Here is a 22261-nt window from a genome sequence, read left to right on the forward strand (position 1 = left end):
TAGAAAACACTCTGAAGTTTCTAAAACTGTTTGAATGGTGTCTGTGAGTATAACAGAACTCATATGGCAGGCAAAAACCTGAGAAAAATTCAAGCAGGAAGTGGAAAGTCTAAGAATTGTAGTTCTTCTTTTGATTCTCTATCGAAGCTACAGTGTCTGTGGGGTGACGTTGCACATCCTAAAGCTTCCATTGGCTGTCTAAAGCCTTCAGAAAGTGGTTTGAACATTCTCCTGTCACTGGGCAGAGTATAGGAGCTCATTCACTGAGTGGTCTGCCTGGCAACAAAGGGATTGGATATGCGCGGTCACGCGAGCATGCCGTTCCTTCTTTTTCTTCTTGAATGAATATGCTATTGTCCGGTTGGAATATTATCGCAATTTTATGTTAAAAATACCATAAAGATTGATTTTAAACAGCGTTTGACATGCTTCTAAGTACGGTAATGGAACATTTTGACTTTTCGTCTCTCGTTCCGCGCTCGCGTTATGCCTTTGGATAAGTGATCTGTACGCACAAACAAAACGGAGGTATTTGTACATAAATATGGATTATTTGGAACAAAAACAACATTTCTTGTGGAAGTAGCAGTCCTGGGAGTGCATCCTGACGAAGATCAGCAAAGGTAAGAGAATATTTCTAATACTAATTCTGAGTTTAGGTTGCCCCGAACTTGGCGAGTGTCTGAATAGCTCACCGTGATGGCTGAGCTATGTACTCAGAATATTGAAAAATGTGCTTTCTCCGTAAAGTTATTTTAAAATCTGACACAGCGGTTGCATCCAGGAGTAGTCCATCTATAATTCTTTAAATAATTGTTATATATTTTGTCAACATTTATGATTAGTATTTTTGTAAATTGATGTGCACATTCACCGGGCGTTTTGGTGGGAATACATTTTCTTTACATCACACGCCAATGTAAAATGCTGTTTTTGGATATAAATATGAACTTTATCGAACAACACATACATGTATTGTGTAACATGATGTCCTAGGAGTGTCATCTGATGAAGATCGTCACAGCTTAGTGCTTCATTTAGCTGTGTTTTGGGTTTTATTGACACATGTCCTTGCTTGGAAAATGGCTGTGTGATTATTTTTGTCTATGTACTCTCCTAACATAATCTAATGTTTTGCTTTCGCTGTAAAGCCTTTTTGAAATCGGACAATGTGGTTTCATCAAGGAGAAGTGTATCTTTAAAATGGTGTAAATTAGTTGTATGTTTGAGAAAGTTGAATTATGACATTTTGTTGTTTTTGAATTTGCCGCCCTGATATTTCACTGGCTGTGTCCCGCAGGTGCTAGCGTCCCACCTAGCCCATAGAAGTTAATCATCTCCAATCCAAAATTACATCTAGAATCGGCTTCCTAAATCGCAACAAAGCATCCTTCACTCATGCTGCCAAACATACCCTCGTAAAACTGACCATCCTACCAATCCTCGACTTCGGTGATGTCATCTATAAAATAGCCTCCAACACTCTACTCAACAAACTGGATGCAGTCTATCACAGTGCCATCCGTTTTGTCACCAAAGCCCCATACACTACTCACCACTGCGACCTGTACGCTCTCATTGGTTGGCCCTCGCTTCATACTCGTCGTCAAACCCACTGGCTACAGGTTATCTACAAGTCTCTGCTAGGTAAAGCCCCGCCTTATCTCAGCTCACTGGTCACCATAGCAGCACCCACCTGTAGCACGCGCTCCTGCAGGTATATCTCACTGGTCACCCCCAAAGCCAATTCCTCCTTTGGTCGTCTTTCCTTCCAGTACTCTGCTGCCAATGACTGCAACGAACTTCAAAAATCTCTGAAGCTGGAGACTCATATCTCCCTCAATAGCTTTAAGCACCAGCTGTCAGAGCAGCTCACAGATCACTGCACCTGTACATAGCCCATCTGTAAACAGCCCATCTAGCTACCTACCTCATCCCCATACTGTATTTATTTATTTATCTTGCTCCTTTGCACTTAACTTACCTCATTTGCACTCACTGTATATATACTTTTTGTTTTCTTTTGTTCTATTGACTATGTTTTGTTTATTCCATGTGTAACTCTGTGTTGTTGTATGTGTCGAATTGCTACGCTTTATTTTGGCCAGGTCGCAGTTGCAAATGAGAACTTGTCTACTAGCCTACCTGGTTAAATAAAGGTGAAATAAAAAAATTTAAAACCTGGACATACTGTATCATGAAACCTGGACATACTGTACCATGAAACCTGGACATACTGTACTATATATACTGTACTATATATACTGTACTAACTGTACTATATATACTGTGGCTTGACAGTGAGGAAGTTGAACACGGGGTAGATGTATGCATAAATAATAGTGTTCATTTAATTTTGTGGGTGTACCTCTCCTCTCTTGGGGTCTGTGATGCGGGTGTAGCGGAGGTCAGTCTTCTGCCATTTGGGGTTGAGACTGTTACCCTGGAGCTGCCAGAGCTCGAAGGAGGCGTGGAAGGCACGGGACTGCACCTTGATGGTGATGGAGTTGATGATGACAGACATACCCTCCACCACCTTCTCAGCAAAGCCATACTCACTGCAGCAAGACACAAGAATAGACAGATGAGAATATGACTGAAGACAGTGGGTTTACAGTAAATTATATTTGTCCAGAGCAACAGTTATATACAGTATATAATAGTATAAAATAAATAGGATCTATCACAAATTTCCCTCAAAAGGTTTCAAACAGACAGAAAAGGTAAGGCTTACCTCTGGCCAGCAGTGATGGCAATAGGGGAGGGGCCATTTGGTGCACGGGGCTCCTCACACGTTCTCATCTCCACCTCCACCTTGTCCAGGAACTGCGGGAGTTTGAAGAAGGGTGCATAGTTACCATAGTTCAGCACAGCAGGGGTGGATGCAGTATTACAATAGTAAATCAATACACTTTACAACAGGAGAAATAAAACGGAGAGAGAGAGGGAGAATGAGCGGGACAGAAACTCGTGGAGGAATAGAACAAAGGGCAGAATTCATACCAGGCAGATGGGGCTGGTCTTCAACTTTGTCCATTGTATCTGAGGGAGACAAAACAGCAGGGGACCAGTCAGGATGGCACAAACGCTTTCCTCAGCACTGTTCTACTGGACTGTTTATCATTCACTGTGTACAAGATACACAGAGTGGCTAGTGCTTTTAGACCTCTCCTTGTAGATTTATACCCGACCTAGACTGGCTTCTAATTAGTCATCTTGAAGATAAAACATTAATAAGGGGACATCTGATCTGGGCCATACAAAGACAACCCAGCTAATTTCCAATCTGATCTGCAGTCCACATCTTTCTAAACAACAGGTTGAGCAGGTCATTCAGGGCTTCGGTGTGGTGCTGTGCTAGCCTCTGGCCTTTTGTGTCCTTCCCCCTCATGCTGCTCTCTCGCTGTTATCCGCTCTGGATAAGAGCGTCTGCTAAATGACTAAAATGTAAATGTTATCTGAGGCTAGCAGTGGGCCTGGAGATGTGTCCACTGATCTTAGTGTTATTAGACAGTAATGCTGCTTATCTCTGCCGTGCTGCCAGTGTGTGTAGCCTATGCCCTCTGCAGCGTTCATTGATGTAGCTAAAGGCTACACTGTGAAACCCCAATGACATGGTCTTGTCAAACCACTCACCATACGTTTTACTGCTTTCATGTTAATCTGCCATTGATCAGCAAATATGACCAAGTGTTTCCCCTATATTAATTTAGCAGTGGCGGGCCCTCGCTGCTAAATAGTTGCCGCCAAGAAATATGAAAAACATTGGGATGGTAAAACATTGTCAATTAAACTTAAACAACTAAAGCCAGATATAAGGTATGTAGAAATGATAAAAGAGCTAAATATTTTTTAAATAAGATAATCTTTGAGAACTAACAATCACCAATAAAAACTAGGAGTCAGAGAGAATCTAAAATTCCCAAAATGTTATGGCATGGAGCCCCCACTGATTTTGTTATAATGTTTGAGACACTCAGATAGCACAAGAACACGGCATAAGCCATGGCAAAATGTATAGAATTGCAGGAAATTTGCTTTAAAACTGTTGTTTTTTTCTCTCAGCCCCATGACAGAATGTGTAGAATTACAGGAAACTAGCTTTAAAACTGGGACATTTTCTCTCCGCCCCATGGCAAAATGTGTAGAATTGCAGAAATGTGCTTTGAAACAGCAAAATGTCTGCAGCTGTCACGTCCTGGCCAGTATAAGGGTTAATTGTTATTGTAGTTTGGTCAGGACGTGGCAGAGGGTATTTGTTTTATGTGGTCCGGGGTGGTGTTTTGGTAAAAGGGTGTTTGATTTAGTATTTCCGGGTTTTTCGTTTATGGTCTATGTTTATGTATTTCTATGTGTAGTCTAGTAAGTGTGTTTCTATGTAGAGTTAATTGGGGTGGACTTCCAATTGAAGGCAGCTGTGTGGTGTTGCCTTTGATTGGAAGTCCTATATTAGTTGGGTGTGTTTGTCTGTGGGAGATTGTTCTGTGTTTAGCCTTGTGCCTTGCCAGACTGTCTGTATATCGTTCGTTCACTTGTTTTGTTATTTTGGTGTTCATTTTGGGAAGTTAATAAACGTCAAGATGAGCTTACACATACCTGCTGCGTTTTGGTCCTCCATTACCGACGAAAACCGTGACAGCAGCAAAGAGGAGGGCCTTTAAAATCTTTGGTCAGAGACTGAGTAGTTGGCCACGTCCACTACCACGCTGCCCACCACACTATCTTTTCCACTGCTGCTGAAAAAATACTGACCTTAACTACTAAATTAATGCAGTGACATAATTCTGGAACACTCTTTCTTATCTGTACGCAGCCATTGCCATCGGGGAAACACATGGTTTATTATAAGAATAACACAGTTGGGGCCTCCTGAGTGCCGCAAGCGGTCTAAGGCACTGTATCGCAGTGCTAGAGGCGTCACTACAGACCCGGATTCGATCCCGAGCTGTATCACAACCGGCTGTGATTGGGAGTCCCATAGGGCGGCGCACAATTGGCCCAGCATTGTCCGGGTTAGGAGAAGGTTTGGCCGGGGGGCTTTACTTGGCTTATCGTGCTCTAGCGACTCCTTGTGGCGGGCCGGGTGCCTGCAGGCTGACCTCGGTCGCCAGTTGAACGGTGATTCCTCCGACACATTGGTGCGGCAGGCTTCCGGGTTAAGCGGGCGGGTATTAAGAAGCACGGTTTGGCGGGTCATGTTTCAGAGTACGCATACCTGGACCATCGCCTCCCGAGCCCGAAAATAAAAATAATAACACAGTTGTCTCACCCTGATTGCAGCCTTGTTGCAGTAGACCCGGGTGACAGCCAACCAGGTGGGCAGGTCCAGCATGTTCTGCAGCACCTCCTCATCCAGCTCCAGGTTGGACAGCTGACCTTCGCCCTTCAGTGTGCTCAGGTTGATCTTGTCTGGAGACAGGTTCTTGGTGAACCTTCATACAAAGGAATGAGAGAGGGGTAAGTTCAAGAAACCATAAAACCTGGACATACGGTACTAACTGTCAGCATGGAGCCCCCATTGATTTTGTTATGTTTGAGTCACTTAGATAGCATAAGAACATGGCATTAAAACCAGACTGATCACCAAAATAGTTTACACGTCATGCATGTGTGGTTAACGAGGGTTCGGAGGCTATGTGAGACAGTGTAAATGAGGTTAAAATTAGATGCTAGGGTGACCAAGGTTGGATTTTTGCAGAAATATTGGCAATGAGATGTAATTGTGAGCTTCATGCTGTAGGCCTAATTGAATCCCAGGCTGCAGTACAGACCGTGTCTTTTCCAGATTCCCACCATAGGACTTTCCCCATCTGGCTTCATTGACCTTACCCTCCACTAGAGCTAAAAATGAACTGCTGAGTCATTTGCCAGAGCAAAACTTCACACAGTGAAACAGCAGTGGTGAGGGATAGGCTAGCTGTAACGTATTCTGAAAAGATGATGAGGCAACAAACAGACCATTTATAGTTCAAATCTACCACACTCACCATGACTGGATAATTATGACCTTTACTCCACACTCAGTCTAACTAAAACCTGACATTTCAGACTCCAACACAAAGGCTGGTGTTTCTTGGGCTTTGGCAGGTGGTGACAGAGCTAAATGCCAATACACAAGAGGTCTGACTGTAGTGCTGGACTGACTCATCAGTCCACTGTCTGGGTAACATATTGTAATGCTACTGAGACAAGTGAGACACTGGTTCAAGATGATGTTGTCAGGGGCTTTTCTAGTAGCCTAGTGCTGCCTTTGGTATGTAGCAAGTCTCAGAATTCCTTTAACTAGAGGGCTTCATTTGAAAAGCTGAGATACCATCATAGAGTAGAGCATCAACCTCAGTCCAACAAGATTTGAATTAGCCTTCCAGTAAAGGAGCATGACTATTACCAGTCATCAGCTTTAAAGAACAGTGATATACGAGGTTAACCAGCCCACATTAATGAGTGCTAAGCTATAAGGTGAACAGGTGAACCACTCCACCCCTCAACCATACCTCAATCTCTATCCCAGTCGCAATACTGGTCTGTCATTGACTAGGCTGCTGTAATGAGATTAAAGCTACTCCACTATGACTAGGCCTATGCACTCAGAACCTCGTTCCACTGAGTGCACACAGCCTGGACCCTCTCTCTCCCTGAGGGAGCACTTTCACTCCACCCAACACTCCTACAGACCACTTTAGCACCCCATGATGAAATGTCCACGTCTGAAAATAGACCTTCACCAGGGAGAGGTGTCCAAGCCTCCTCCTGAAGACCTACAGCGTATGCAGGGTTTTGTTCCAGCCTTTAAAGCAGGGCTGGGCAAAAGCCTGCATACCCAGTAGCTTTTATGTGTACACTAACCCTGCTCAATAATGAGAAGAAAATAAGACATTCCTCATTCAAAACAGCATCCAACATGTCCTAGCTGGGGATTCAACCCTTTTAACAATACTGCGTTTGCATTTTAATATGCTATTTCTATCCTTTAAGAGCGGTGAAAATAATAAAGAATAGCCTGAAGGGTTAGGGTCAATTCCATTTCAATTACGGTAGCCTAAATTCAGAAAGTAAACCAAAATCACATTTTTCCCAATGAAAAAGCACTGAGGAGAATTGGAATTGGAATTTCAGTGTACTTCCTGAATTGACATGGATTTGAACCCTGATAGGCTGTAGTCTGGAACACCACACAGACTATCATGGTACTAATTCAAACTAGGCTACAGCTATTTTGGGGGGATTAGCATGGTTTAAGAGGTACAAAAATTCTAGGGTTTATGCAACCCATAATGGCCTGGCTTGATTTTCAAACCATCTTCCAGACAGTATGAAATAGGCTATGCTAAGATTGTTACTTGTTGGATTGTTGAACGAGCAATTTCAGAAAGAGAAATTTCAGAGTCTGGAATATAAATATACACTAAATATACAAAACATTAAGAACACCAGCTCTTTCCATGACAGACTGACCAGATGAAAGCTATGATTCCTTACTGATGTCACTTGTTAAATCCACTTCAATCAGCGTAGATGAAGGGGAGGAGACAATTTAAAGAAGGATTTTTAAGCCTTGAGCCAATTGAGACATGGTTTGTGTGCCATTTAGAGGGAGAATGGTCCAGACAAAAAAATGTAAGTGCCTTTGAACGGGGTATGGTAGTAGGTGCCAGGCGCACTGGTTTTTCACGCTCAACATATTCCCTGTGTGTGTAAAGAATGGTTCACCACCCAAAGGACATCCAGCCAACTTGGCACAACTGTGGGAAGCATTGGTGTCAACATGGGCCAGCATTAGTCTTATTCTAACATTTATTAAATTGTTTTTCCCCCCTCAATCTCCACACAATACCCCAAAATGACAAAGCAAAAACAGGTTTTTAGAAATGTTTGCACATTTATTAAAAACATAAAAATTAAATATAGCATTTACATAAGTATTCAGACCCTTTACTCAGTACTTTGTAGAAGCACTTTTGGCAGCGATTACAGCCTCGAGTCTTCTTCGGTATGACACTACAAGCTTGCCACACCTGTAATATGGGAGTTTCTCCCATTCTTCTCAGCAGATCCTCTCAAGCTCTGTCAGATTGGAAAGGGAGCGTTGCTGCATAGTTATTTTCAGGTCTCTCCAGAGATGTTCGATCTGGTTCAAGTCCGGGCTCTGGCTGGGCCACTCAAGGACATTCAGAGACGTGTCCCGAAGCCACTCCTGCATTGTCTTGGCTGTGTGCTTAGGGTCATTGTCCCGTTGGAAAGTTTCACTTCACCCCAATCGGCGGTCCTGAGCGCTCTGGAGCAGGTTTTCATCAAGGATCTCTCTGTACTTTGCTCCGTTCATCTTTCCCTCGATCCTGACTAGTCTCTCAGTCTGTGCCTTTGAAAAACATCCCCACAGCATGATGGCACCACCACCATGCTTCACCGTAAGGATGGTGCCAGGTTTCCTCCAGACGTGACGCTTGGCATTCAAGACAAAGAGTTCAATCTTGGTTTCATCAGACCAGAGAATCTTGTTTCTCATGGTCTGAGAGTCCTTTAGGTGCCTTTTGGCAAACTCCAAACGGGCTGTAATGTACCTTTTACTGAGGAGTGCTTCTATCTGGCCACTCTACCATAAAGGCCTGCTTGGTGGAGTGCTGCAGAGATAGGTGTCCTTCTGGAATATTCTCCCATCTCCACAGAGAGACTTTAAAGCTCTGTCCGAGTGACCATTGGGTTTATGGTCACCTCCCTGACCAAAGCCATTCTCCTTCGATTGCACAGTTTGGCCAGGCGGCCAGCTCTAAGAAGAGTCTTGGTGGTTCCAAACTTCTTCCATTTAAGAACGATGGAGGCCACTGTGTTCTTGGAGACCTTCAATGATGCAGACATTTTTTGATACCCTTCCCCAATCCTGTCTCAGAGCTCTACAGACAATTTCTTTGACCTCATGGCTTGGTTTTTGCTTTGACATGCAATGTCAACTGTAGGACCTTATATACAAAGGTGTGTGCCTTTCCAAATCATGTCCAATCAATTGAAATTACCACAGGTGGACTCCAATCAAGTTGTAGAAACATTTCAAGGATGATCAATGAAAACAGGATGCACCTGAGCTTAATTTCAAGTCTCATAGCAAAGGGTCTGAATACTTATGTAAATAAGGTATTTCTGGTTTTTATTTGTAATAAATCTTCTAAAAACCTGTTTTCGCTTTGTCATTATGGGGTATTGTTTGTAGATTTCTGAGGATTGTTTACTTAACCTAACTGTTATATTATAAAATAAGGCTGTAATGTAACAAAATGTGGAAAAAGTCAAGAGCTCTGAATACTTTCCGAAGGCACTGTATATACATATAGAGTATACACACACACACATACATAATGATGTGCATAGGCAGTATGGACAGTATATGAATAGAGTAGTTGTGTATAGCAGTAGTTATATAGAATGAGCCATGACTAGAATACAGAATATACACATTTATACAAAGGGTGGGTCTAATCCTGAATGCTGATTGGTTAAAACTGCATTCCAGCCGGTTGTCTATTCCACAAGTTACCAACGGCTACATCTATAATGTTAAAATGCCTATTTACTCTGTTCCATCTAACTGCGCAATCCACTGTCTCATCATCCCAGGCAGGGAAGTTATACACTTGATCTCCACTAGAAAAAGCATCTGGACATTATCTCACATTTCTTTTAGACTAACATTTCGTTTCAACAGCGGAGATTTGTATAAATAAACCTTGCTGTCTGTGTCTCTGACATTTGCAACATTGTTTCAATATTAATATTCAATCTCCAGCTGTCCCATAGAAATGAAGGTGTCGGCGCGAGACAAGACAGGCAGGCAGGCAGCGTTTCTCAACCAGTCGAAATCATGAATCAGCTGGCATCATTTTTATGAATATATACAAAGGTAAACGAAACGAAGTGCATCTAGCTTGCAGTCTTTCCAGCTTCAGTTTGAAGTAATTGTGTTAGCTGTGTTGTTGGCTAGCACCTCTGAAAAACAGTGTCCTGACGAGTGAGCAATTTTTCTGTGCCAGGCGAAATCACACTTCATTAGCTCATTGTTATAGATGTATCCATATAATTGTCTCTAGAAAACAGCTTAAACAAATGCAAATGCAGCTACTTAGCTGTTTTTCTGGCTGCACTTTTTGATGTGACTAAGTCAGCCATAGTTGGCTAGCTAGAAAGCAAGGAATAAGAACGTTGTCAGCCAGTATGGCAATGCAACATTTAGAACAAACAACTGGGATACAGAACATAGATACAGAACAAAAAGACCGTTGCGGTGACCATATTACTGCCACACCGGTGGTCACGAGTCATGAAGGCAGTCAAATACCACAAGACCGTTTAGTCAGTAATTAGGCTTCTCCAAGCTCTGATGCTGCTGCTGGTCATTAGTAGCCTACCAAACTTGCTAACTGCCTGGTACTCCGCACTCTATTGTCCCGCTAATCACTCTGACATCAATGCAAATGTAATCGAAAATCTAATCAAACACTTCATGAGAGCCCGTGAGCTCAGGTTGCGCAACATTTCCATAGGCTATGTAATTGCGGGAGAAAACAGAGTGATGGCCACTAATAAAAATACAAAGATCCCATCAGCTTTCTATAGGCTAGGCCTACTATATTTATTTCTCAACTTCCCTAATATTAAGCACATTGCTTATACTTACAACAGCAGTATAGACTATCTGGCTGGCATGAAGAGAAAAAAACACTGGGAAAAGCGTCCTCCATTCACTAATTAAGTGCATAGATGACATGTATTTTTTCCCGCTGCCCCTGTTTCGATACAGCTGCATGATAATGGTCCATTCTAAATCAAAAATGAATTTTACACATATACTATATAGTAGAGTTGAAGTCGGAAGTTTACATACACCTTAGCCAAATACATTTGAACTCAGGTTTCACAATCCCTGACATTTAACCCTAGTACAAATTCCCTGTCTTAGGTCAGTTAGGATCATTAAGAATATGAAATGTCAGAATAATAGTAGAGAGAATGATTTATTTCAGCTTTTATTTCTTTCATCACATTCCCAGTGGGTCAGAAGTTTACATACACTCAATTAGTATTTGGTAGCATTGCCTTTAAATTGTTTAACTTGGGTCAAATGTTTCAGGTAGCCTTCCATAAGCTTCCCACAATAAATTGGGTGAATTATGGCCCATTCCTCCTGACAGAGCTAGTGTAACTGAGTCAGGTTTGTAGGCCTCCTTGCTCGCACACGCTTTTTCAGTTCTGCCCACAAATTTGACTTTGTTATCCTTAAGCCATTTTGCCCCAACTTTGAAAGCATGTTTGGGGTCATTGTCCATTTGGAAGACCCCTTTGCGACCAAGCTTTAACTTCCTGACTGATATCTTGAGATGTTGCTTCAATATAGCCACATAATTTTCCTACCTCATAATGCCATCTATTTTGTGAAGTGCACCAGTCCCTCCTGCAGCAAAGCACCCCCACAACATGATGCTGCCACCCCTGTGCTTCATGGTTGGGATGGTGTTCTTCGGCTTGCAAGCCTCCCCCTTTTTCCTCCAAACATAACGATGGTCATTATGGCCAAACAGTTCTATTTTTGTTTCATCAGACCAAAGGACATTTCTCCAAAAAGTACGATCTTTGTCCCCATGTGCAGTTGCAAACTGTAGTCTGGCTTTTTTTATGGTGGTGTTGGAGCAGTGGCTTCTTCCTTGCTGAGCAGCCTTTCAGGTTATGTCGATATAAGACTCGTTTTAATGTGGATATAGATACTTTTGTACCTGTTTCCTCCAGCATCGTCACAAGGTCCTTTGCTGTTGTTCTGGCATTGATTTGCACTTTTCGTACCAAAGTACGTTCATCTTTAGGAGACAGAAAGCGTCTCCTTCCTGAGCGGTATGACGGCTGCGTGGTCCCATGGTGTTTATACTTGCATACTATTGTTTGTACAGATGAACGTGGTACCTTCAGGTGTTTGAAAATTGCTCCCAAGGATGAACCAGACTTGTGGAGGTCTATAATTTCTTTCTGAGGTCTTGGCTGATTTCTTTTGATTTTCCTGTGATGTCAAGCAAAGAGATGCTGAGTTTGAAGGTAGGCCTTGAAATGCATCCACAGGTACACCTCCAATTGACTCAAATCATGTCAATTAGCCTTTCAGAAGCTTCTAAAGTCATGACAATTTTCTGGAATTTTCCAAGCTGTTTAAAGGCACTGTCAACTTAGTGTATGTAAACTTCTGACCCACTGGAATTGTGATAGTGAATTATAAGTGAAATAATTATAAGTGAAATAATCTGTCTGTAAACAATTGTTGGAAAAATTACTTGTGTCATGCATGAAGTAGATGTCCTAACCGACTTGCCAAAACTATAGTTTGTTAACATGAAATTTGTGGAGTGGTTGAAAAACTAGTTTTAATGACTCCAACCTAAGTGTATGTAAACTTCCGACTTCAACTGTAAACTGAAATTAGGCGAACTACACTGCTCAAAAAAATAAAGGGAACACTAAAATAACACATCCTAGATCTGAATGAATGAAATAATCTTATTAAATACTTTTTTCTTTACATAGTTGAATGTGCTGACAACAAAATCACACAAAAATAATCAATGGAAATCCAATTTATCAACCCATGGAGGTCTGGATTTGGAGTCACACTCAAAATGAAAGTGGAAAACCACACTACAGGCTGATCCAACTTTGATGTAATGTCCTTAAAACAAGTCAAAATGAGGCTCAGTAGTGTGTGTGGCCTCCACGTGCCTGTATGACCTCCCTACAACGCCTGGGCATGCTCCTGATGAGGTGGCGGATGGTCTCCTGAGGGATCTCCTCCCAGACCTGGACTAAAGCATCCGCCAACTCCTGGACAGTCTGTGGTGCAACGTGGCGTTGGTGGATGGAGCGAGACATGATGTCCCAGATGTGCTCAATTGGATTCAGGTCTGGGGAACGGGCGGGCCAGTCCATAGCATCAATGCCTTCCTCTTGCAGGAACTGCTGACACACTCCAGCCACATGAGGTCTAGCATTGTCTTGCATTAGGAGGAACCCAGGGCCAACCGCACCAGCATATGGTCTCACAAGGGGTCTGAGGATCTCATCTCGGTACCCAATGGCAGTCAGGCTACCTCTGGCGAGCACATGGAGGGCTGTGCGGCCCCCCAAAGAAATGCCACCCCACACCATGACTGACCCACAGCCAAACCGGTCATGCTGGAGGATGTTGCAGGCAGCAGAACGTTCTCCACAGCGTCTCCAGACTGTCACGTCTGTCACATGTGCTCAGTGTGAACCTGCTTTCATCTGTGAAGAGCACAGGGCGCCAGTGGTGAATTTGCCAATCTTGGTGTTCTCTGGCAAATGCCAAATGTCCTGCACAGTGTTGGGCTGTAAGCACAACCCCCACCTGTGGACGTCGGGCCCTCATACCACCCTCATGGAGTCTGTTTCTGACCGTTTGAGCAGACGCATGCACATTTGTGGCCTGCTGGAGGTCATTTTGCAGGGCTCTGGCAGTGCTCCTCCTGCTCCTCCTTGCACAAAGGCGGAGGTAGCGGTCCTGCTGCTGGGTTGTTGCCCTCCTACGGCCTCCTCCACGTCTCCTAATGTACTGGCCTGTCTCCTGGTAGCGCCTCCATGCTCTGGACACTACGCTGACAGACACAGCAAACCTTCTTGCCACAGCTCGCATTTATGTGCCATCCTGGATGAGCTGCACTACCTGAGCCACTTGTGTGGGTTGTAGACTCCGTCTCATGCTACCACTAGAGTGAAAGCACCGCCAGCATTCAAAAGTGACCAAAACATCAGCCAGGAAGCATAGGAACTGAGAAGTGGTCTGTGGTTACCACCTGCAGAACCACTCCTTTATTGGGGGTGTCTTGCTAATTGCCTATAACTTCCACCTGTTGTCTATTCCATTTGCACAACAACGTGAAATTTATTGTCAATCAGTGTTGCTTCCTAAGTGGACAGTTTGATTTCACAGAAGTGTGATTGACTTGGAGTTACATTGTGTTGTTTAAGTGTTCCCTTTATTTTTTTGAGCAGTATATTACAATTTTAGCAACCAGGAAATCGCAGAGCGATTTCTGCATAGTGGCTTGGTTTTTGCTCTGACATGCACTGTCAACTATGGGACCTTATATACACAGGTGTGTGCCTTTCAAAATCAGGTCCAATGAATTGAATTTACCACAGGTGGACTCCGATCAAGTTGTAGAAACATCTCAAGGATGATCAATAGAAACAGGATGCACCTGAGCTCCAATTCAAGTCTCATAGCAAAGGTTCTGAATACTTATGTAAATAAGGTATTTCAGTTTATTTTTTAATACATTTGCAAACATTTCTAAAAACCTATTTTCCCTTGGTCATTATGGGGTATTGTGCATAGATGGATGAGAAAAATGTATAATTTAATCAATTTTAGAATAAGGCTGTAACGTCAAGGGGTCTGAATACTTTCTGAATGCACTGTACGTCGTGTCTGAGCCATTGAATTGTGACTCCACTTTGTCCCCTTACGGTTGTTTTGCCTCTGATTGCCTTATGGTGGTCATTGCTGGTTTGTAGACTAGGGCTGGGTTTTATACCGTATTTGACTATATACACCGGTATTTATGCACAGAACGGTTGGAGTTTTTACTTTACCTTCTATAATGGTATATGTTTGGTTTGTTAAATGTGATAAGCAACTCCGGCATGTATAATGTCTGTTTTTATATTTTACTTGTTTGCTACTTGAGTCCTCTCTCCTTCTCCTGCATGCCGCTAACCACACCAAGCCTTGCCCCGTCACTCAAGGAGAGAGCAGTTTCTCGACCAGAGTTACAAGCACTTTCTTGCCATTCACTCTGCAAGATCAAATGATGCAACAATGTTGGTGACATGCTGCTTTCCACAAGTGTTCTATAATTACACTATTAGTTTGTGTATCTTATTTTCTGTGTTACATGAGTAGGAGAGAGACGAAGCAGGTACGGGGAGTAACATATAATAAATAACGGACATATAACAAGACAAGCACAGCGTCAGCAAACAGAAACTAAGACAAAAAAAACAATCAATGCAGCAGCGGGGAACAGAGCTGGGGAACTGTCAAATATAGGGGAGGAAATAAACAGGATATAAGTGAGTCCAATAACGCTGAATGCGTGTGACGAGGGAAGGCAGGTGTGTGTGATGGATGGCAGGAGTGCATGATGAAATGTCATCTGGCTCCCTCAAGTGCCTGGGGAAGGGAAGAGCGGGAGCAGACATGACAGTACCCCTCCCTCTTGGGATGCCACCTGGTGTCCCACCTGGGCGAACCGGCCGAGACATGGGCAAGCCAGTTGGGGCGTGAAAGCCCAGCGAACCGGCAGGAGTGTGAGAGCCTGGCGAGCCGGCCGAGGCATGAGAGTCTGACGATCCGGCTGAGGCAAGACGCCTGTCGATACCGCAGCAGAAGGGGAGCCCGATAATCCAGAGGAGTGTGTCGTGGGATTGGAAGCCACCGACCCAGGAAAACCTCTCGAGCCAGCCAGGGCGTGAAAGCCTGACGGGCTGGCTTAGGCACCCCGGTTCCATCAGTGGCAGAATCCACCCCGACGTCACCAACAAAACAAAAGACAAACAAAAACTCCTGGACCGGCTGGGCGAACAAGAACTGACGATCCGGCTAAGGCCGACGTGGGATGGACGCCATCCGAGCCAACCGGGGCAAGGAAACCTCTCGAGCCAGCTAGGACGTGAAAGCCCGATGAGCTGGCTAGGCTTCCCCGGTTCCATCGGTGGCGACCCAGAGCCGCTGCCACCACTCCAACCAGAACGCCAGTACTCCCCGATGCTTCGTATGTTAGGCTGCTGCATTCTGAGTTGATGCTGGAGAGACGAAGCAGGTACGGGGAGTAACATTTCATAAATAACGGACATATAACAAGACAAGCACAGCGTCAGCAAACAGAAACTAAGACAAAAAAAACAATCAATGCAGCAGCGGGGAACAGAGCTGGGGAACTGTCAAATATAGGGGAGGAAATAAACAGGAGATAAGTGAGTCCAATAACGCTGAATGCGTGTGACGAGGGAAGGCAGGTGTGTGTGATGGATGGCAGGAGTGCGTGATGAAATGTCATCTGGCGCCCTCAAGCGCCTGGGGAAGGGAAGAGCGGGAGCAGACGTGACAGTCTGAACACTACTGTTTAATAGTTTGTCTTTTTTTAGCCAGGTGTTGCTAAAATAATGTGTTAGCCGCTAATGCTAATCGCTAGTTAGCTGGCTAAATGTACTAAGAGTCAGAGCAAACGTAGCTAGTTAGCTTATACTGCCTGGTACCAGTGCTGGTATAGGCCTATATAAGCATGTTTGTGCAAAGGTATCTTGTCAGAGAGGAATAGGCGAAGCATGAATATGTTGGTTAGCTTGCTAGCTACATGAAGTAAGAAAGCATGAAATGTAACATCTAATTAGGGTCACCTGGAAACACTGACCAGCACTTTGGTTCCTACCCTGTCAATAATTCCTCACTGGCTTATTCATTCGTTGTCATGTCAAACAATGTATTCAAGGTGCTGCCCACTATATTCCAACTATAGAATTAGAATAATCATTATATTTCCATGATTCCAACACCAATTAACTACGCCTACATTTTTTGCCCAAACCATGCTGCGTGACACAGTATGGAAGTTATGATAAAAGTGAAAGAAATGCAGAAATTTATGAAAATGCTGAAAATGATTTTTGTTTAGAGTTGGATTGAATAATATAAATGGAGAAAGCCCCATTGAAATCACTTATAATTTGTGTTGCCACCCTAGGGTCATGAGATACTCAGAAAGCATATTTAGAACATTTATTATTCAAAAACATAAAATACCTTCAAAAAAATTGTAATATGCTATTTTGTCCATATCGCCCAACCCTGCTGTACACATCCATGTTCCCAGTCACCTTGCTGTGGTTAAATGTGGGGGTTCGTGCCTTTAGCTTTGTGCGAATGCTGACATCTATCCACGGTTTTTGGATTGGATAAGTTCTAATTGTCACAGTGGGAACAACATCCTCTATGCACTTCCCGATGAACACAGTCACAAAGTCAGTGTATGCGTCGATACTATTCTCAGAGGTGAACCGGAATATTTCCCAGTCCACGTGATCAAAACAATCTTGAAGCATGGATTCTGATTAGTTAGACCAATGTTGAACAGTCCTTACCACGGGTGCTTCCTGCTTAAGTTTCTGCCTATAGGTGGGGGAGGAGCAGAATGGAGGCGTGATCCGATTTGCTAAAGGGAGGGTGGGGGAGAGCCTTGTAGCTGTTCCAGAAGGGAGAGGAGCAATGGTCCAGAGTGTAGCACGTGAAGCAGGAAATGTGTAGATAGAATTTCAGTAGCATTTTTCTCAGATTGACTTTATTAAAGTTCTATTTCCATCAGCCTTCTGCCACAACATAGGGCCTAGATTTGGTAGAATAGGCCAAGACGTTATCTCCCAGTCTTATCTGTTATTCAGAGCAGACAGGGCTCCTGAGCTCCTGGTCATCTCAGTCACAGAGCCTGTCTCTAGCAGTGACGTGTCCTGCGCTTGGGTGAGCCTGGTGATTTGGTTCTATTGTCATTCTGCCAAGTGGAAGAACCAAGATTGCGTGAGAGAGGGAAGGGATTGAGTGGGTGAAATTGAACATGACAGAATATTCTGCAGTGATGTTGACCTCCACTCTGCTTGGCCAACAAATAGTGTCCTCTCCTCTCTCCGCAGCAGACATAAGCAATATGTTCCCAGATAGCACACATACGTCTGCCCAACATAGGTACGAGGATACTAATCTGGAAGATGCCGTTAAGACAGCGTTGCTCATTGTCAAGACGTCTTGCAGATGTATGTAGAATGCCTACATTGTAAATTCTGCAGTTCTACATCGTTTATACGTCGGCCAGACATCAACATTTTATTCTAATGTCTCGCCGACATTTTCCCAATGTGCAAACAATCTCCAAATTCCATATTTTCCACACAATTTGATAGGTTGATTAAATGTGTGCGTGTTACCTTGGTTTGGAACATCAAATCGCAAAATTGAATCGCAATATGTATAGAATCGTGAGAATTGCAATACATATTGTATCGGCATCAAAGTATCATGATAATATTGTATCGTAAGGTCCCTGGCAATTCCCAACACTACCAACAAAGCAGGGCCACATCAACAACGCTACTGGAGTGAAGGAGTTTTGAAGCCAGAGGCAGGTGAGTTGCGGAGTGGGTATAATGGGACTGAGTGACCAAAGACAAGCTCAAACATGGCATCTGCATCTTCCTCACACGTACAGGACTGAAACAGCCAGCCACGCTAACCATTACACACAGTAGTCTCTTTGTGAGGTGTTAACACTCCAAGAGAGGTATGTTTTCTGACAAGCCTTTATTATAAATGTGTATGCAAGGAGGGGGAAGAAAACAGTCATACATTAGCCCAATGCAGGCCATGGGTCATACTAATGCACTCCCAAAAAGAGCATTCAAAGAGAACAGAAGAGATTTCCCCACAAAAATAAGCTAGTCGAAAACAACGTTGCTTCTTTGATTAAATAAATCACTAAGCTACACAAGTCTGAATAAAATGTCCTATAATCACCAAAGCCCTGGCAGTAGCAATGAATAGACCATGCCCTTAAATTATCCTTATTTATTCTGTCCCATAACGGAGAGAGAAGGTAAGGATGTTTAAGCGTTACATTTGTCAGCATGCAATCCAGAGGCTAGATGTTCTCAATGCCATTGCGAATTGGCTCATTCACCTCCTCCCATCTAGTACGCAATCTTTCTAATTTATTCAACAGTCACCACAACGGACAAACAGAGCAAAGCCAAAATGTGTCAAACTGACACACTGGAAATAGGCCAATGTCTTATGAACAAAAACACCACACTCTCCAGTCTTAGCCTTTTCCCCATACAGCTGAATGAGCTCATCACATTTCAACACAAAAAACCATGCCCTTACTGACAGTGATTGCCAATTTGCCAGGCATTAAAAAACACAGAACAGTCAGAGACTTAGGCACAAACCGATATTGCTGCAAATAAAAGCTTAACGCTTTTACATAACTCAACATTCAAAGGAGTGCAGCTGTAGACTACATTTAAAGACAAGTGACTTCATAAGCCTGCGTAATGGCTTCAGTAAGTGGGATGCGGCCTATCAGGTAGATACGAAAACCAGCAGGCTCCGGACTTGAATACCCCTGCCCCAATCTAATCTTACACAGAAAGTCTGATACCCAAATCACCATACTGATGCATGCCCAGCTTTAGCTCCTCTGTATGGCAGGGAGAAAACAGTTAGACACACTGTGACATCAACAACTAAAAGACAAACAATTGGACCATCTTCTCAAAATAGCATAGCAGCAGCAAATACTTTTGTAGTGATGGGGAGAGGGAAATCGATAGTTACATATCGGGATATTATTTTTGACAATATATCGTATTGTTTTGACAATATCGCAATATAATTTTTTGCACTGATTGGCTGTACCTGTACCTTCACCAAAACTCCATTATTTTTGCATCATAGCTTGTTCTCAATCTTCTTTTTAAATAGGGAGCTACTTTGTTTTCAGCACTTTTATTTACCTGACAGATCAAACTTGTTTTCTCATGTTCTCTCTTGTCTCTCTTTAGCAGACTTTAATTTATTTAACCTTTAATTAACTAGGCAAGTCAATTAAGAACAAATTGTTATTTTACAATGATGGCCTACCCCAGCTAAACCCTCCCCAAGCGCTGACGACGCTGGGCCAATTGTGCACCGTCCGATGGGACTCCCGATCAATGCCGTCTATAGTGACGCCTCTAGCACTGAGATGCAGTGCCTTAGACCGCTGCGCCACTCAGGAGCCTTATGGTGAACAATATGTTGAAATCAAATTGCAATGAAAATCACAGTATCAAATCACAATACATATAGAATCGTGAGAATTGCAATACATATTGTCCTGTACAAAAATGAATTTGTTGCGGCAAACTTCCCCCAAGTTTGTGGCAAACTTGCTGCAAACGAAATAGTGTGCCACAAAATGTTGCCAGTAGTTTGTAAATGTTTGCCACGAGTGGTGAATCTGCAACAAGCCTTTGGCAACCATAATATTTATTGCCACTAGAGACAAACAGTTCACCCAGAGTCTTTTTTTCTAGCAAAGAATTCTCTCAAGATTCTATTTGAATCTGTGGCAACAATATTTATTGCCACTTGCGGCAAACAGTTTACCAGAAGCCGTTTCTTGGGAACACATAAGTTCCAAGACCAGTCACCGTTGACGACCAATCAAGGGGATTAGAAAAATATGTTGGAAAATGGAAACCAAGCCATCTAGCTAGCTTTCTACCAAAGTTGTAATAAGTTAAACACTCACCGGACATTTTAAAATTGTGTTAGCTAATTGATGCCTAGTTAGCAATGTCATGTTTTATGGGATAGAGAAACACATTTTGTTGATACCAGCTTCAATATGTTTGTGTCACTGACTGGCTGGCGCTTATCTAGACATGATATTAGCTATTATATTTTTGCGCAATTAATGTAATAGCTAGCTAACTAATGATTTCCCTAAACACTTACATTTTTAGGTGAATACGTTGTTGTCTTTTAATACCAATATGCATGTTAATATGCTGGTGTCACTGTTCAGTAGCATATTAGCTAGCACAACAGCTAAGGTAGCAACAATAGGAGCTGACTTGACATCAAAGCAAAACTTAACTTTTGCAGATGGATACCCTTCCCCTACCCATGGTGTTGAAAGAGGTTGTATTGGGAGGAGGATGCATCAACACCCTGGAAAGATGTTTATAATGCACCCACTCATAACACTTTTGAGTGAATCGTCTTCGAGCTTGAAAAGGTAAGCAAATGAATGTATTATTCTCAGAAATGTAGCCCATTCTTTGTAACAATTCGATCTTTCATTGCTGTAAACTAGTAGCTAGCTCATCTTGATCATGTGTTGTTCCTTCTCTCTTTCTAGAAGCCATCAGTTACAAGGCAAAAAGACAGATTGAGGCCTTTAATCAAACTGAGGACAGAGAAATGTGCACCAGGGCAAGGCTTTGTGCATGCATGGCTTTGAGATGTCAGTTAACAATTATTCATTTTGGAAACATAATATACATTTCCATATTAGGCATAACTCAATTTTATGTTGCGTTTTCTTTTGAAGTCCCCAATCTAGGTTGAATATCATAATTAGTTGATTAGTTTGAATCAATTGTGTTGAGGGCTGGAAAAAAATCTTGTATACTGTGGCCACACATTTATACAAGGCAGAAACTTTATTTCCTTGCTGAAACATATAAAGAATGCCAGTTCCAGTGAGAAGCATAGCAACATCGAGGTAACTTTGTAACAGCTGACCCAGTTTTTCAAAAGCCAAACCCACCCGCCAATTAGCCGCTGAGTCTACCTTTTAAGATGCCAAAATATAAAATGTTTCAATATCTTGTTTTTGTTTTCTGATCATTTCAGTGCATCCATTCAACAAGCATTGGATGAAGGGATGCCACAGGGCCGCCATCTCCAACATACACTCAAAAAGGCAATAGTTCTGAACTGGGTTCAATTTAGTTTTTGTTGGTTTAATTATTTATTGTCAATTATCTTATCTTTTAAACATCCATTGGTTGAAATATATTGCTCAGTAATCACTTGGCTCATGTCAATTCTGTATATGCCCCTTTAAACAGCCTAAGATCAACATCCCCAAAGTGTTCACATTTGTGACTCGTTTCAGGAAACTAGTCGTATGTCACACTATTTCACAGGAGCAAAATGTTGTTTTTTTCTAAATGTGTTTTTGGCAGAAATGCCTTCAGGAACATGTGAACGTTTGTGCCTTAATAACAAACATATTTCATCCATAAATACAAATAAAATGGTTAAATTACGAGCCTAGTTGGTTTAGCCATGGAAAAAGACAGGAACCTTCCCACTAGCCATAATTGGCTAAGAAAATGTATGGGCTGGACATGCCGGGAGATGAGTTTGGATTGGTCTGCTATGTAGCTCGCTTCTGTATATAACATGAGCTGTTCACAGTATGTGTTGACAGTCCTTTCTACCGCGCCGTTTTTGAAAGATATAACGTGACATTTTTTGCTACTTTTCTCAACAACATTGATTCCTTGAATTTAGCAGGTGCTATCGACAGATCAGTAGGAAAAAGTGATGGGCTACATTCTGCACACGCTACGGTCAGTGTGAACCGGAGTTAAAAATGGTTCCTGTCTGCCG

General features: G+C 42.8%; 1 protein-coding gene across 1 annotated transcript in view; it reads right to left on the reverse strand.

The window, feature by feature from the left end:
• The window catches only part of LOC106572346 (UHRF1-binding protein 1), a 61762-nt gene that overhangs the window by 32414 nt on the left and 7087 nt on the right, over window positions 1-22261 (reverse strand). Inside the window, exons 2-5 of the mRNA XM_014146391.2 lie at window positions 5270-5432; window positions 3004-3042; window positions 2735-2826; window positions 2369-2558 (exon numbers count right to left, since the gene is read on the reverse strand). Of these exons, the coding sequence (XP_014001866.2) occupies window positions 2369-2558; window positions 2735-2826; window positions 3004-3042; window positions 5270-5432 (484 nt within the window). The remainder of the gene's footprint in view (window positions 1-2368; window positions 2559-2734; window positions 2827-3003; window positions 3043-5269; window positions 5433-22261) is intronic.

This window comes from Salmo salar, chromosome ssa15, assembly GCF_905237065.1.
Source record: "Salmo salar chromosome ssa15, Ssal_v3.1, whole genome shotgun sequence".
NCBI lineage: Eukaryota > Metazoa > Chordata > Actinopteri > Salmoniformes > Salmonidae > Salmo > Salmo salar.